Consider the following 18,214-nt stretch of genomic DNA (forward strand, 5'->3'; position numbering starts at 1 on the left):
TATCTTCCTTTTTTAATGTTTATGTTAGAAAAAGCTAAACTCATGACGTAACTACTTCACATTCAGAATACAAATCACAAAATGCTCCACATCTAGAAGTCAAAAATGCCTTTTTTTTTAATTCAGTGCACAGTATTGTATTTAATGTTGTGCAGATATCTCATGCAATGACAAAACTATTTTAAGAATTCCTATAAACCATTTTACTCCTATAAACCATTTTTTTCTTTAATAGAAGACTAAATGTTAACTTCTATTCCTATTCTTTCAATACCAGTACTATGTGAACTACATTCATTAAATTATAGATAAAAATGTTTCCATTGGTATTTTGTCAAGAGATCATCAGCAGTTTGACTGCTACAGCTGGTTGGGTTTTACTTTTTTTCACGACATACTCACATACAGTCTGTGGCTGGCACTGGGACATAACTTCCATACACCTTATCCCTAATTCCAATACACATGCTGCTGTTTCTATCTGTAGGTAGAAGAGTGCCAGGTTTTGTGACTAGCCCGAGGTTGTGGAACAAAGTATTCCTCTGCTCAATGCCATCTTCTATGAAGAAACAGTGACCTAGTGTGTCATAGCCAATGGTGTCCTTTATCTGTAGAAATACAAGTCATTATGTCAGTAGTAACAGCATTTACTGAGATTTATTTGACAAATAGCATCTAATTTTACTATCTTGACACAGCTGCAAAGTGAAGTGTCAGTATCAGCAGCTCAGAAGATTCCAGCACATCGTTTATTCATCCCTTACAAACATATGGCTATGTCTGGAGAGCTTAGCTGCCTTACAGCTGTCTTAACAGCTAGCTGCTGTAAGAATCTGAAAACACAGAAGGGTGAGAACTGTTAAACTATTGTTTGCAGTAATTTATTTATCCACTGAAATAAAGAAACCATTGTTGAGCATTGGATTTGCAGAAGAGATGGGATTATTTTGGCATCTAAACGCTCTTTATAATATTTATTCCAACATAATATGTTTACTTTCTGTGAACCTACCAGCAAACCATTAGTTGCATGAACAGTCACACATCTGGAAAAACAGTGATGAATGGAAAGACCTTCCAGATAAGTTTTAAAAGTATATCCTCCCTTTTCATCCACATCCCCACAAAGGTGAAAGTGAACAGGGTAACTTCCAATCTGCTGCTGGCCCATTTGCTTCAATTCCACATAGGAAAGGTGAACAGATGTAAAATTCTTCAAAATCTAAAAAAAGTCCAGAGTATATAACCAATTATTTGCTTTTTAACAGGCCAACACAATAAAAGCTAGAACAAACCTTACTGCCTTGCTCTACAAGATGCCTTATGAAACTGCATCCTTCATATAGAAGTTCAAAATTTTTATCTCCTTGTGGCTACAACAGAGGAAATTTCACCAGACATATCACCACACATTACTGCTTGGTCTTTACCAGGTGGCACATTAAATATTCTTATATGTACTGTCCAACCAAACAGAAGTCACCCACATCTGTGTGTGTCTGTAATGGAGCTGCACCAGCACGGTCCACCTTGGGCAGGCTTAGCTGAATAAAAACCACAGAATAATGCAGGTTCAAAGGATACAGTTGAGATACCTTGTCTAGTTGAGAGGTTGGTGCTGGGTCAGCTTCATAAGACAGCTGCTCTGCATATTGCTCAGAGAATACTTCCAGTTACAGAGAATGTGACATGCTCATGATGTCAATTGGTTCTACCCTTTCATTTTCCCAGTATGTGAACACTATTTGCCTTCTTTAAGCCTGGTCTCATTGCCTCTTATCCTATTTCTGTGCACCTCCAAGAACTGCTGTGGCCACTCTGAACCCTCACCAGTACCTGAAAACAGCAACAAGATCCTTCCTCTCAGCTCCCCGTCACTCCTCATCAACGTAGAATTGCAATGAGAACACAAAACTGGACTCTGCACTCCAGAGAAATGCCTCTACTAAGAAATACATGAAATTATCCTCCCAATCATACAACCTCACAGTAAAGTTACTGTGTACAAAATACAGTACACAGTACTTTATTTCATACAGGGTTGTACCAGTAATGCAGGGAAGAGAAAGTATTTTCTTCCACCTAACTTGTTATGAAAGCATAAACAAGTGCAACAGCTAAACTGCTAAGAGCTAATCTGAGTTAAAAAACAACCAAAAGAAAACCAAAAACCAAACGAAAACAAACCCTTTTTTTTTTTTTTTTTTTTTTGTAACTTAATTTCATAAACTTACCTGTACTAAGTATTTATCAAAAATACCGATTTTCATAGGGAAATCAATAACATTTTTTTTCCTCCTCCTCTAATTGAACTCTTAGGGTTTGCATACCTAACATAGAGGGATGGTCAAAGCCTGATCTTTTAGGCATCCCTAATCTCTAGCTCTTTCTACTGAACAAGCACTAAAACTGCAAACCAATGCCACTCCTCACTACCACCAGCTCTCTTTAGGCTACTGAACTACTGACCAGTAGGAAATTCAGGATGCTTGAAAGCTGTTATATTTCTTAATATGTAGGATCCCTCTGCTTGAGCATGTAAGATTAGCATAAGCCAGAAATACTTTCAGTACTGAAGTCTAGGTTTAGCAGCAGATACCACTACTCGGTCTCCTGGGAACAATTTAACTTTGCTGAGTCAAAATGTTTGGTTTGTCTTCTACCTTCCAGACTGATGGTCTGCTTATTTACACTTATGTGGCAGTCAAGGTCACACTCAGCAAGATTCACAGCTTGCCATTATCTTCTTTCATTACATTATCTTGTACCCTTGACATCTTGAGTCCATCTACCTTCTTCCACAAAACAAAAGCTGCGACCTAGTAAAGAAGGGCTTATTTTCTTTCCCACTATTATGGCCACAACTATGAAATTAAAATCTGTATCCAAATACATTAGAAAGAGTTTTAAATTGTGATGACCACATAATGAGCACAAAAACATATGTAATTAAAATCTGAGGCCTGAAACTTCTCTAGCATCACCGAAGCAACTGCTGCTCAAATATTTCATCTAAAAATACAAGTGAACACTAGTTTCTAGAACACTCCTTTCTATCAGCTTTGTTTATGTTCATAATACAAGAAATTTGAAGCATTTTCCTTCATATAATCTTAGTACTTTCAGATTTTTAAGACGCTAAATATAAAACCCCATAGTACAAGTCAGTTTCTTCCCCCTTCATGTCTCTCTAGTGCTCAGGTTCAGATGAAAAATCTGAATTACGATCCAATGCTCATCACCTAGGGAGGTAGAAAAGCAGTGAGTGAAAGGAAGAGAAATACAAGGAAGATCAAGCTTTACTCTGTAATGTTATAGGATACACATGCATGGATGTCGCTGGTTTAATCCCTGCCATACATTGTTACAATACCTGCTGGATGTTTCTCGGACAGTTTGTGCATTACATCCCTTCCTTCAATTCTGCAAACTAATTCTTGAGGAGTTAACGGGGTAAACTGAGAATGAAGTGATTTCCACACACACAGAGCAACTGAATAAACGAATATTCTTAAAGTTTTTGAATCCTTTAAAGTTAAACATTAACGGTTTTGTCCTTAATATGCCTTTATATGACATAAAGTTGATTGAAAATGTTTTTCAAACCTTGATATGTCCACCAAAAGTATCATAACTGAAGAACTGACACTCCTTGTCAAGATAGCAGGTATTTTCTGTCTCCCCCTTTATTAGGATGTTTCTTGTAAGAACTCCAACTTCTGCTCTCATGTCCATTCCATCAATTACTTCTCCTACATGAGGAAACTGAGGGGTTTCTGTCCAACAGCAAGTTTTGCAGGAGGAGGAAAAAAAAGACAAAAAAAAGTCACCACTGATTAAAACCAAAATCAACTCATACAAGTAAGCAAGATAACCCCAGCAACAAAACCTGTGTGCTCCTCTTCCTTAACATGTAGGTCTCTCCTAGCTTTTTTATAGTAGATATATTTTTCATTTTAATAAGAAACTAATCCTCGAAAAATATCAACATTTTATTTGCAAGTGCGCCTTAAAGTTCCAATCCAATAGTTAGTGAAGAGAACCGGAAAAAACCAAGAGTTTAAATTAAGCCAGTGTATCAAACTTTAGTGAAACACAGATGGAGACTTCCTTTAAAAGATAAAAGATGCTGGCTGCTTTATCTGATTCAGAGAGAAATCAAGAACTGAAAGTGACACCAAAACACTTTTGAAAATGCTGTATTGATCTCCTCCTAAAAGAAAAAAACTTGCTTCCCTAACCAAAAAAAATTCCTCTTTTTTAGGATGCTATTCTGAAGATGCATAAACTCAAAATTAAGGAAGATAGTCTGGTTTCACACTCTTCTTCAAAAACCCAATCAATTCTCATTGAAACTGAGAAAATTATCTGGTTCTGTAAACCTTAAAAAATGCATTTATGCATTTATGATACCCTGAACACAGACTACTATTAATCCAAGCCTTTAAAAAAAGGACATAAGCCTGAACTATCACAACATAAAGCAGAACTAAGAGAGATACCAACATTTTATCTGCTCCTGAGCATTTAAAAAGACAAGAGATGTCTGTAACTGGGACTGCACTCCTCTCCCTAAAGGCTTGACTATTGTTTGTCCCTATACTTGACTAGCAACTCAAGAAATCAAATGCAGAAAGAGCAACCAGGGCTCCTACAACACAGTACTTTCTATTTTCCTACTACAGAAAGGTGAAACCAGCAAAAAAAACCTAGCAAAACAATGCAAGAAATAATTTCAAAAGATGGTACATTCTTCAGCATGTCAAGTTTACCATTACACAGAAAAATCATTTTTTATGGAACAAATATGTGGGTGGTGTGGCGATTTTTTAAAACTGTATACCTTACTATGACAAAGAAAACTATATTAAGGCTGGCAAAGAACCCCAACTGGGAAAGTTGACTCTAAGTTCATCTCCTTTAAGATCTTTTTAATAGTTTTCCTAGGAGGATTTACTTTCAAAAAAAAAAAAAAAAAAAAAAAAAAAAAAAAAAAAAAAGCCAGGATTTTATATTTTTTATATTTTATGCCATACTGTAAATCTTGTGAAAATGTTTTTTTAAACCTTTAAAAGCAGCTGCTTTTTCACAGCACATGATTTCCAAGCGGAAATAGAACCTACACACACACTATTTAGTGGTGACAAGAAACTTCTTGAACTTCATACTGCAACCTTCCAGATGAGTTTGCTCTTTAAAACTCTATGCCCAATAAAACATGACATTAAGAACAAAGCCGAGGAAATGTCATGTTCAACAGCACTAAGTTAGCTCTGCTGCTTCACTCAAACTGGTATTCTCTGATGGCATAATAAGGTAAATGTGGGTGTGCTTTCTTCATACTTCCAATTTCCCAGTGCAGTAAAACATATGTGACTCGTGTTAACAAATGTGTGAGAAGCAAATTTCACTGCCAGAGGGACAGACAGACTAGCAGTCCCTTAAGGCACAGGTGGACAGAGAGATCTGAGGGTGTTGACAGAAAACTTCCAGGAATGAAGGAGAAGAGAAGTTTGAAGAAGTTGCATTGTGCAGATACTAATGTGACAAAACTAGACTTACAAGGTTGCCCATGAGCTACTGCAAACTCACGCTGCAGAAAAACACTTGTTAGCTGGTGCTATGGACTGATGCTGCAGCCCCCCAGGAGTGAGAAGGGGAGCTCCAGACCAGAAGCTGGAGGACACCAAGCGGGAGGGCAGCACCATGGAGCAGGTGTGGAGCAGAAAAAGGGAAACAGAGACACCAGCATAGCTGGCAAGCCAGTCCCCTGGGAGGCTCTTGTGATGTCAAGCAGAATGACTCACATAATAAAAAGGAAATGGTCAACAAAATACATGCCCATTAACTTGTGCATCACACCCAAAGGAAAAACAGATTGCAACTACTCAGGGATATCCTGTGAGAGCAGAATCTTGGAAGGGCCACTTATTTTATAACCATTCTGGGAGGGAGGTGGTATAAAGGAGACCGTGGGAAAGGAGTGAAAAAGAGAAAAGGTACAGGTTCACAGACTGCAATTCTTTTCCTTCCTGTTTTTATTTCTACATTTTTAATAACAAAAGAAACAGAAAGAATTATAATTATAACAGTTCAAAATATGAGAATGACACTAAAGGCAAGGGAAACAAGTAATGACCACAACAGCTATTCAAGCATGTATAAAGGAAACCTGTCAAAAGACAGAAAGGAGCCAAGAAAGGAAAACAGGACCTACCCAACTGAGGAGGAGGAAAAAAAAAAAAAAAAAAAAAAAAAAAAAAAAAAAAAAAAAAAAAAGCTTTCAATGAGCTTGGGAAGAAATGAAAGAAAAGTTAGCAAGGTGGGCTGTGAGGCAGACCTGTCATATAGAGTCATTATATAGCAAGGAGAATTACATATCCCTGTATGTGGCAACAAAGCCATACAGCAATTCGAGAAAAGGTTGCTCTTCACTGCAAGGGCCGGTCCAGCAGTAAGTACATGTCTCACAGAGATCTTCAAGTGGTGACTGTTCTCATACCTTTGACTTTAACCTGATGGTTGGTACACTCTGGGCAGGGAAGGAGGGTGAATTCCTCTGTCTGATACATTGAATAATCTGTGCTTGCAACCACAATCCTGTCTCCAGGCTCCCAACTACTAACATCATCCAGAAGATTCAGTATTACTCCACCCACTGCTTCCACCTGGAAGCCTGATATTGGGACACCTAATTTAAAAAAGGAAGAAACAAAGGCTATATTCACCTTTATATGAAACAATTCCCAAGAAGATACTAATAAAATACATATGAGATTTTACAGGCCCCAAAGTCCCACAAAGTACAAATCTGACCTCAAATGTGCCAGTGTGAGATGCCTTCACAACCTGTTTACTTACTGGATCTCAAACAAAACAAAAAGAAAACACAGAACTAATGGTGACTGGAATAATCTACTATTTTTTTCTTCAAAAAACCCTCATATCGTATGGCAGTAATTTGTAGGTCCAGCTACCTCTGCTTGTTTCAAGTGACATTTTTTTGCCATTTTGAACTGTACAGATGTAATCAAGGATGTGAAAAACAAAGTACAGGACTTCCTTTCTTAAGCACAACTAACAGTTTGGCAGACTAAATTGCACATACATAGAATTTCATTGGCTTATGATGAACTTGCATAAGTTCAGCTGCTTTTGCTAACTCTTGAACCTAACTCTACAGCATCAGTAAGTAAAAGACATATTTTGATGGGTATTTTTTTAAAATGTAAATCTATACATTCTAATGGGGCTGCAATGAACAGTAAAAGGATAGTACCAAATAGTTCAATTGCCTAACAAATAAATTTATGACTACCATAAAAAATTTGAGGAAAACACAATAGCTTTTAGTAATTCTAAAAAGAAGGAAGAGATTATTACCCACAAAAACTGAGATCAAAGATATCTTAAATTTAAAAAAATAATAATAAAGGATAAAAGCAAGCAAGTGGCAGGTCCTCCAGCTTTTTATTCAACTTCATATCAGAACAGCTGAAGCCAACAGCACTCTAACAGCACCAAAAATTCTAACAACAATAAAACATTTCATTTAGCTTCTGTAGTTTTTTCTTTTAGTACCATAATCAACATCTCAGATGCCTAGATTTAAAATACATGACTGCTAAATTACTAAAATAGATTTTAAGAGTGCAGAACTCATAAGACTCCTTCACCTAAATACACTAGAATTTAAGAGTCAATATTATGCTGCTCACACACTGAATACAAATACACTGAATACAGACTGAGAAAAGTGGTAGTAAAGTGAGAAAATAGGTAGTACAGGAAAACTGTGTCCTCCTATTTCATCCATAGCAAAGAAAAACAACTTATAGCAGCACTCAAAAATTTAAATTGCAACCAGAAGTTCTAGTGAAAAAAAAAGCATATAAAGTATTTTTTCTTTTTCCTTAACTGTAGGATTTCACAAAACACTTTCCTACCATCATTCCATTCGCTGTAAGCTCTCACAACAAACTTCTGACCATCCACTGTGAAAAACTCTTTTTGAGCAAGCGCTTTCCCACCAGTGCTGTGGTTTTCATAGTTTCTCACTGATTCATTACAGGAAGAATTTCCACCACCTGTGACACCAACTAAAGCCCAGGCTTGCCTGTGAAAATCAAAAGTAAATGTTTAAATATAATGGCTCTTTAAAAATTCTTTACAAAGCCAGGAAAAGACAAGGAGCATTGAAGTCATAAAAAACCCTTCTGCTTTCTCTTCCAAATTAATTTAAAAATGCAGCTTCAAAATATAGAAGAAAATGGGCAGAGGTAACAGCAGAGGAAAGTAGCTTAAAATAACTGGGTGTCCTATACACAAATTGGCAAATAGAAGAGCTCTTACTGGGGAAGACTTTCATATACACATTTTTAGTAAAACATTCAACAAGATACACATTTTTCCAAAAGTTAATTGCTAGAGACATGTGACAAAAGCCACACAGGATCCTATTCCAGCTTTAACAGGGCCCAGGAAGAGCAGGAGTCAGTACTGATGCTCCTGCCATAGCCCTCTGCCATTTGCCAGCAATACCCTAAAGGAGCAGTCAGGACTCCAGGGGCCCACGTGCTCCTCAAGCCAGGAGGGATGGACACAGCCACCAACAGCTACTGGTGCACACCCCTGTGCCAGACAGGCAACAGCTTTTGAATCTTTCAGGATGCTCAGACCCAGAAAAGGAAATGAATGCTGTTACACAACCTTTGTACAATATACTACTGATGTGTGAGTGTTTGAAAATTAAAAGCAAACCATGTGGCACAGAAAGCTGCCACCAAGTTAAAAGAAAACAAGTTTATTTTCCCGTCCTTTACTGTTCTGTAATGCCATAACCATGTGTGCAAAGAAAGCAGTCGAGATCATCTATTAAAAAGCCAGACAATTTTGTATCATTAAAGTTGAGTCATTCACCCCAAGTGAAAACAGTGCCAGCTAGCTGGACTGAAGAGTGCTGCTAATGATTGATTCGAAGGTAGATATTAAATCCACCTTCAATCCATCTGCCTTTATTTTAACCTTTCTTGATGTTTTTGTTGAGTGGGGTCAAAAAGCCAAACAATACTTTAGCATTAATATGTTCACAGGAACAGTACATACTGGGCCAGCTTTTTAGTAGCATAAGCAAACAAGCTGAACATTTCACATTTAAAATTAAGATATTTTGATGCATGCTTTGCATTCCACATGTTGCAGGAAGAAGGGGAGAGGGCTGTAATGAAATATTCACCTCCATGCTGACATCTTTTTCACTAGCTTTAGAGGTTTAAGGAAATGACCCTGCTTCTCCTGAGCAAGCCATCAAGGAGAGCTTCTCGTCTATCTTCCACTGCAGAACAAAAATATTTTATGTGCTTACAGAGCCTTTACTGACTAAGGAAAGCAGACAAGAAGCAGTTCAGCAAAAAAGGAAAAAAGGCTGCTTCTTCCAAGTTACAGGTGAAGATGCTCCTAATTTCAGACAAACTGGTGAGGAGGTCATGGGCAGATACAAATGCCACAAACCTATGCCTCTCAGGACAAGCTGGGCTGGTTGCACCACAACCTGAGCAACCACACAGGCTTTGCTGCTTTCAGGAAGTGGTATTCTACTACAGGATACCGAGGTCTTGGCACTTCTGGCCAAATTGCTTCAGAGGCAAGAGCATTCCATCCCACACCCCTGTGCTTACACAGCCAGTGACACAAATGTACCCCTGACAGGAACTGAGGTCAGAACATGCCATCCTGACTGACACACCACCCCGCCTCTGCCAAAGCACAGGGAGGAAACTAACTGGAATCCAGATGTCAGGGGATAGCGAGGGACAAGAATAGAACGGAAAAACCAAATGACCAATTTCCTGGAAAACACTGGACAATACGAAAAAGCTATATAACACCATCCCAATAGAAGCAGAACAATAAACCGACAGACAGTTCGGAGACTGGGTATACTTTTCCCTCCTATTGCCAACACAGATCACAAAATCATTTAGGCTGGAAAAAACCTGTAAGATCACGTGGTCTAGCCTTTGTCACCTTGTCAACTACACCATGCTACCAATCACCCCATCCAGTCATTTCTTGAACACCTCCAGGGATGATGACTCCACCACCTCCCTTGAACAGTCTGTTCCAATGCTTAATATTCCCTTCCATTCAGAAATTCCTTGTATGTTCAACTGTAAACCTCCCCTGATGTAGCTTGAAGTTACATCCTCTTGTTCTGTCACTGGTTGCTTAGGAGAATAGGCTGACCCCCACCTGGCTTGCAGAGAGCAATAAGGTCCCTCTGAACTTTCTTTAGTTCAGGCTAAACATTCCCAGCTCCCTCAGCAGCTCTTCATATGACTTACATTCTAGACCCTTCCTCATGCTCTGCTGCCCTTCTCCAGACACACTCCAGCACATCAATCTTTATTGTTAGTAAAGGGCCAGAACTGGACACAGGACTCAAAGTGTGGCCTCACCAGTGCCCAGTATAGCACTGCCCTGGTCCTACCGGCCACATTATTGCTGATACTAGCCAGGACCTTCTTGGCCACCTGGACACAATTCCTTGTGTTGCCCAGAGTAGTGTGGACAACTCTCTGTGGCACAAAGCCAAGTTCAGAACATGCTCTGCAAAAAGCCGTATGCAACAACTCAAAGAAGAGCAATGAAAAGCAGTGTAAGTTTCCTGCTTTAATAACTCCTGTTATATCTCTTCTACTGTCTCACCATACAAATCCTGATCAACTGAAAAGAAAGGTCAAAAGATATAGAAACATCTTGTAACTGCATTTCAATCACAAAATAATTTTACAGATCTGGTCGTTTGAGAACTCAATGGAGAGGTAATGTATTTTTATTTCAACAGTGCAGGAGTATGAATAAGCTGTTTGATACCTGGGATTAGTATCCCTTGGAAACAACGTTTTGGGTTGGAAGGAACCTTAGAGATTATTTAGTTCCCTTCCTTGCTTTCCTAAAATCATACAAACTAAAAGCTTCACCTATCAACTGTTATGTATCTATGTCTATGTAGAAAGAACAATGAAAGCAAGAAATTATGAGTAAGTAAAAAAATCTTTCACACAGATACCAGTCTCTGCACTGTACTACTAACTGAATACTATTACTGCAGCACTATGAACAATACTAAGAATTCTCTGAAAACTTTATGAACTGTCAAAGTTTAACAAATCTCCCACAGCAGAATGCATGTCATACTCAGCACAAAAGGGAAAATAAATTACTTACCTGTAACTTAATCCTCTAACAAATTTACTTCCCAGAAGATTTTGAATAGTCACTCTGGTTTCCTCCAAAAGATTTTTAGCAGCTGAATCTCCCACAGCAATAGCAATAATGCGACCAGGATGCCCATTTCTCAGTAAGTTCTGAAGTTTTAAGCTTTCCTCTGCAAATTCATGAGTATCAAACTTCAGCACTTCCAAAACCTCTGCTGTATCCTGATCAATCACTCTAACATTTAGTCCTCGGGAAAAATTCTTTTTAAATGTGTAATGACCATAGGCCAGCCCTGAGAAATATATAGTCTTCGACAGAAGAGTCCATGATACCTTCTGGTGTCCATGCAACTCCAGAGTTCCTTCAGGGCCCACGCCAATAAATTTTTTGCCAAATTCTGGCACATCGGCACCTTCATTTGACTTCCCATACAAAATAATAGTTGCTTTGGATTTATAGCGGCATTTCTCTGCTCCAACATGAAGCATTCCACCATCCTTTATCAGGATAAATCGAGTTCTCAAAGTAATATTTTTAGAACCTTCTTTATCATCACCAAAAACAAGTAAACCTAAAGGAAAAAAAGTATTTCTGTATATTAAAGCAAAATTCAGAGAGACTCAACAAAGTTTTGCAGTAAGAACAGAAAAATTAGAGATTTATTTTTCACACCCATAAACTAAGCTCTTATGTTGTTATAAATATTTAAGAATATTTGGGAAAGTAACTGCTACCAATTGTGATTTATCTTTCTAAGAATTTGCTTAGAAAAAAGAATATTCTTTTTCTTGCCTGTTTTTTAAGATTATATAATATACATATAATATAATGTAATGTAATGTAATGTAATATAATATAATATAATATAATATAATATAAATAATATATATAATATACATTTATTTTATATCATATGGTATCATACGGTATATTATTGGTAGAGTGGTATACCAATTATTACCAGCATTACCAATTATATATAATATATTATATAATATATTATACAATCTATTATATTATACAATATATTATACAATATGTTATACAATATATTATACAATATGTTATATAATATATTATACAATATATTATATTATGTTATGTTATGTTATATTATATTACATTATATACAACAGTTACCACTGGAGGACAAACAGATTTAGTACCACACAGGCTACTAAACAACCTTGTTTTCCAATATTGCACAGGAAACTACATGAATGCTGCACTGAAAAGACACTAGAGCATCATCATAGAGAATTCATCTTTTGAATTATATACCTGACCTGGCAGCAGGCTGAAAAGTAAAAAAGCATGGGAACTGGTCAATAGGCTGCAAGATAAAGTTTCAACATATTTTTATGCAATCACAGAAGTAAAATGTATGCAGAACACTAAAGCAAGGTGTTCATCTTGCTATTTCATACCTCCATCCTGTATAACTATAGAGTGTACTGTAGCATCTGAGTTCAGACGAAACAAATCCCCTTTTTTGATAATAACTCGTTTTTCAGGATCTTTCCCAGGGCTCCAGTTTTTAAGGCGAGGATTCTGATCAGGACAATTCTCTGCAATACAATGTGAAATTCAACTTTTAAAAAACATCGTCACATCAATCAAGATGGCATTAGGATAAACACAAGTAAGAAAGGGTCAGTCACCCACAAAGGACTCCCACATCCTTGGTGCTTTCAATACTGCAGTCATTGTATTTGAATAGGCAAAAAGACACATGAAAAATAGCTAGTCTCAGGCATAGGAATGCATTATTTTACTGATTTATACTACTATTGACCACACATTGTTGACCATAGATACTTTTTAATCTCATCTGATTTCTTCTCTTATTTGCTAGATCACCAGAAGTAATAGAGGAGAGATTAAGCAGAATGAAGTCAGACAGAGAGCAATCACACTGAAAAATGGAAGCCTTAGGCCAGCTAACTAGGCTAACATGGTTGTAAAGTGTCTAAGCATCGCACTTCCTCAAAGCCTCAACTCTGGCAGAAAGGCTGATCCCTTCTTACTTTTAAGCATTCAAATCATTCTTTCCATGGACATTTGCAAGAGGAACAAAACACCCTTAACATATTTAGTATAAAACCTAACTAGCTAGAGCAGTTTCCAGGGAGGTGAGACATATGGCTCTAACTTAAACATTTGTACCCCTTAGAGAGTCAGCCTAAATATCAGGCTACAAAGTGCACAACAGCAGAGACATATGCAGCCCCTGCTGAAAGCCGTGGCAGCCCAAGCTAAATGGCCAGAGAAGGAAAGGCAACAGCAAGAACTGAAAGGCTTGTACGATTTCAGACAAAGTTACAGCAATGTAGTATTTATATCAACACCCCTTTAGCATATTAAGCTTCTGGGTAACATGGAAGCATAGACACATTATAAAAATTGGAAAGCATATTCCTTGGATTATCTTATCAAAATTACAAATAAATATTAAAATCTTAAATATTAGAAATATTTTTCCTATGTAAACGACAATTAAAAAGTTGCCAAAATAAACATGTTAGTGGGCCAACTGAGGTTAACAGCCAAAATAGCCTTTTCACATCCTGTCTTCTGAAAATATACACCCACACTTCTGAAGTGCTGCTTTGGAGGCAAAAAGCTATCAGAAACAGCCCACTCTTGCAATATCTAAAGAAACCAAAACCTATCCACAAGTTTAATACAAGCCAACCTTAGTTTTGCTAACAGAAATGTTTTTCCTTTGGTTTTAACTCTCCACATTTCAAATCCCTCCCAACTTGGGAAAGACATATAAACCAAGATTTGACTATCAATAGGGAAAAATTAGCAAACTGCAGAAAGGGCAGAAGGGATACAAGCAGTATTATGAAAATAAAAACAAAATAAAATCTTTCATGAATATTCTATGAAGACAGCTGACAGCTTTTAGAAAATGTAACTCAACATAAGGGAAAGCTGAAATGCAAGGAAAACTGCAATCAGCAAAACTGCTGAACACTCACCAGATAAAGGCAAGTCTAGTGCCTGACTCACGCAGAGTCCCTAACCCCTTTTCCCCAGACACCACACACACAAGCACGATGTAGAAACACTAATTTCCTGCTGGTAGCAAAGGGCAGTGTGAGGAAACCATGAGTCAGCAACCTAATGACTTCTGCTTAGAGTGATTCACAGAAGAGCAGATCTAGTGACCATGTATTTTTCTGTTGAATCAGAAAGAAGACGTATAAAAGAGTAACTAAAAAATTATAATTCTAAAATCTAATTTTAAATTGTACATTACAATCTAGCAAGCCATCAGAATCAGAAACAGGCACTCCTATAACACAAACATGCTTTTGGGCACAGTGGGTCAACATTTTGGCAAGCAGATCAGATGTGTTTAGCAAAAAGTATTTTGAAATTCTCCCTAAGCAACTGTGGTGGGAAGCAAGAAAACATCAAATATTTAGAACTTCACCATATGTTATCTCCAAAATTACCAAGTAGATTTTACAGGTTAACAGTTACTGCCTTTAGAGTTAAAGTTAAATAAAAACAGAAGTACAGACCAGAAACCATTAGGTAGTGATGACCTTGCCAAATTTGCCACTCATTTTGAGAATTTTTCAAGTTAAGCCTCTGCTTCAAAACATTTCTGTAAAAATGGGCCAGCATTCCTTCAGCTTTAGTGGCTTCTATTAGAGCTGGCGGCAGAAGTAAAATTTCTGCAAGTGGTGGAGGAAAACTACACCATCCCACCCACAAGAAAGCATACTGACCAAAAAAGACCCCACTGATAGAACCTTTAATGGAGCAAGCGTATGAAATTTGACAGGAGAAAAAGACAGGCAGGGAACAGTTCTCAAGATATATAGGGACTTTCTACTTGTTTAGATGCCATGTCAGGAAAAGTTACCAGTGTTATATTATGCTCAGCAGAAGTTTATCAGACTTTGGCAGGTAAATTTTCTGAGGATCCTGTTTACCCAGCAAGGTCCAGCTGAGAGCAAGAGCGAAGAATTTCTCCTTGTCTCCCCCGCTTGTCATTCTGACCCTGCATCAGAAGCCTGGGGAAATGGGGAAGCAAATTGCATTTCCACTGCTCTCCCTGATATCCAGTGTTCAGGACTCCTTAGATGAGTCAGGAGTGGATGTCAGGAATACAGAAGCAAGCAGGAAAAAGAAATCAGCTGACAAGCAGGAACAGAAATGCTGACAAGCAGCATCTTCCATTTGGGGAAATTATGGTGGAGAAGAAACTTAGAATTTAAGTGCATTTACTACCAACTGTCACATTCCTTCCACTGCCTTTTAAACAGCCATTAAAAGTTCTGACAATATGGATTTTCAACTAGCCCTGAAGAAAAGCACACCTAACTGGAACTCGTGTTGTTTGCTGCAGTACCACACGTGCTTTGGTCAGAGCTGTTATGCACATGTTAATGCACATTAACATTTCAACCTGTTGGGGAACTTTGGGGGAGTTTCTGCGACAACCATACTGCAAGATTGAACATCAGCCAGGCTTTCCTTAGTCCCTGTAGGAGTTTCTCTTGTGTCAGAGTTTCACAGTATCACAGAAATAATATGGTTGGAGGGCACCACAGTGGGACATTTGAACCAGGCTCCCTGCTTAAGCAGACTCATCCCAGAGAACACTGCAAGGAATTGTGTCCAGGCTGTTGTGAAGTTATCTCCAGTGAGGGATACTCCACAGCCTCTCTGGGCAATCTCTTCCAGTGCATGGTCAGTCATACAGTAAGGAAGCCCTTCCTCATATTAAGGTGGAGCTTCTTATTAACTCGTCTTATTGTACAACAGCACCAAGAAGAACCCGGCTGCACCCCGAAGTATTTCAGAGTGTTAACTGGGTAACTCACCCTCCAGTTTCCTCTGGAATTCATCTGTATTGAAAGTACTTACTGCATATGTACCCATTACCAGCAATCTGTATCATAACAGAGGAATAATCTTCCATTTACTAGTCCCTAAGGTTTTGTTATTTTCCTTCATAATTATTAGGAAAGCTCAGTTACTTGACCCAAGGAGGTATCTCAGCAAGCCACCACGAAGAGCACTTCAGCTGGATATGTGCATTTATTTTTTACAGCCATCTGAAATCTTTATTTGGTTATCTGATTTGTTCAGCCTGTGTTGCACTGACTTTGGAAACAGCATCTTCTTAATGACTGTGCCAAAAGCCTCTGAGAAATTTGTTACTGCAGTAGCCAACAGCTTCAATTCAAAATCCTGTTTAGCTTTTAGAAACCTGACTACTGCCTTACAAACAGCTAAAAACTCCAAACAAACTCACAAAAACAACCCACACTCCAAACTGTACTACCAATATTTAATATCACAACATCCTCTAGGGGTAACTGCCTAGAGGGATGTACACCTTGTGATCACATCACCTGTTGATATTTTATAACCACTGACACATTTCAGAGATTCTCCAAATTCCAAAAAAGTTGCCCAGTCTTTTAAAATTACCTGAAAATAAAAAAAATCAGGGCTAATAGATCAAAAAAGGTCCCTGCCCAATTTGCATATAAACCAAACAAACGCATACTACTAGCATAGGTTCTCAAAGATTTTTACATTATTTTACTTCAACATATTTTACTTAGTTACTGCTGAATCAGATAGGATTTAGGTTCATCTACAATTTGTGAACCTACGAGACAGCTACTGCAGATAAAAATAATTATGCTTATAAAGCATTCATGCCTCTTTCTTCTCTCACCAGTAATCTCTATTTACTGCTACGCCTTTCTGTTTCATGTAAGTAAATCAAACCATATGCAACAAAATCAACGAAAAAAACAAAATAAAAATTTGATAACAAAAAATGAGCCGATCTTTTCCCCCAATCTCTGTTGGTGAGTGTCCTACTAACTTTCAGCGTTAATCCTGATGCTGAATTATTGAGTCACGTTCACAGGTAGCATAACTTCTAGGATGATTTTCTTAATGAACTTACCATCTGGAGCATATTTTGAAGCTATTCCCAAAAAAATCCCCAGTGCAACAAAAAGTGAAAGGCTAGAAATGGCGGAGCAAATAAGAGTATTTTTATGCCTGCTGGCTTCTGCCTGTCGGCGGTGCTGCTCCACTGGCAAGGATGGGAGTCTTGTCTGGGCTTCTTGTCTGGCCGAGGTAAATTCTGCTGCAGCATGGCCCTGCGAAGGCGGCGGGGGACGGAGAGGGGCAATCCTCCCCGGGACGTAGCCCGAAGACCTGTGACTGCTCCCGTTCTGAGGACGGAGGAATGCAGGGGAGCTCCCCCTGGTATCAGCGCCTTGCATGTTATAAAGCCACTGGAACACACACACAGAGGGGAAAGAATAAGAGACAGGCTTTCAGAATGCAGATCAAAATGCATAAAACAAAAATGAAACAACATCAAAAGGCAATTTAAAGCCACATGTGTCAAGAACAGCCACTGAAGCTGTGACTATTTACAAAGTATCCGCTACTCAGTTGCTACTGGTCACTTGCCATGGAATAACTGCATGGAACAATAGCATATGTGTCTTCAACAAAACTGAACTCAAAAGCATGTGATGTGGAAACAGCACAGATTTCTTTGTAGTTCCAGTGGGTATTTTTCCCAAAGTATTTTCATGGTTAACTTGTATTACGAGATTAACAAATGAGATGAACAATGAGAAGGCTAGCAACCCCTGCCTCTCCAGTTATGCAAAGAATGTCTAAATGTATTTTTTCCGTACACAGAAGCTGAACAAACTCTTCACTTTCCCTTATGGAAAATAAGCTGAAAAAGACAAGCCTGCCTTCTACACTAGAAGCTCTAAAAGTTGTTTAAATTAAAATACCAAATGCTATTTTATTTCTAGTCATGCTGACACAACTCAGTCAACACTTTTAATAAGCTGAGGTGCATTGAGCCAGCAAACTCCTAATTTACTTACAGTAAGATTCAACTGCTAATAAAGCTGCATCAGGAATCGTTCTGTAAGAAAGTTATCTACATGTTATTCAGCAAACCTTGTGATTTTTCTCT

The 18,214-nt window shown here is 38.0% G+C and overlaps 1 protein-coding gene across 1 annotated transcript in view; it reads right to left on the bottom strand.

The window, feature by feature from the left end:
* The window catches only part of CEMIP2 (cell migration inducing hyaluronidase 2), a 38,187-nt gene extending 20,658 nt beyond the window's left edge, over positions 1 to 17,529 (bottom strand). Inside the window, exons 1-8 of the mRNA XM_066339275.1 lie at positions 17,171 to 17,529; positions 12,648 to 12,788; positions 11,230 to 11,791; positions 7,947 to 8,116; positions 6,503 to 6,691; positions 3,607 to 3,776; positions 1,013 to 1,222; positions 403 to 608 (exon numbers count right to left, since the gene is read on the bottom strand). Of these exons, the coding sequence (XP_066195372.1) occupies positions 403 to 608; positions 1,013 to 1,222; positions 3,607 to 3,776; positions 6,503 to 6,691; positions 7,947 to 8,116; positions 11,230 to 11,791; positions 12,648 to 12,788; positions 17,171 to 17,495 (1,973 nt within the window). The 5' untranslated portion in view covers positions 17,496 to 17,529. The remainder of the gene's footprint in view (positions 1 to 402; positions 609 to 1,012; positions 1,223 to 3,606; positions 3,777 to 6,502; positions 6,692 to 7,946; positions 8,117 to 11,229; positions 11,792 to 12,647; positions 12,789 to 17,170) is intronic.
* Between the last annotated feature and the right edge of the window lie 685 nt (positions 17,530 to 18,214).

The sequence above is a fragment of the Sylvia atricapilla genome, chromosome Z (genome assembly GCF_009819655.1).
Source record: "Sylvia atricapilla isolate bSylAtr1 chromosome Z, bSylAtr1.pri, whole genome shotgun sequence".
Classification (NCBI taxonomy): Eukaryota; Metazoa; Chordata; class Aves; order Passeriformes; family Sylviidae; genus Sylvia; species Sylvia atricapilla.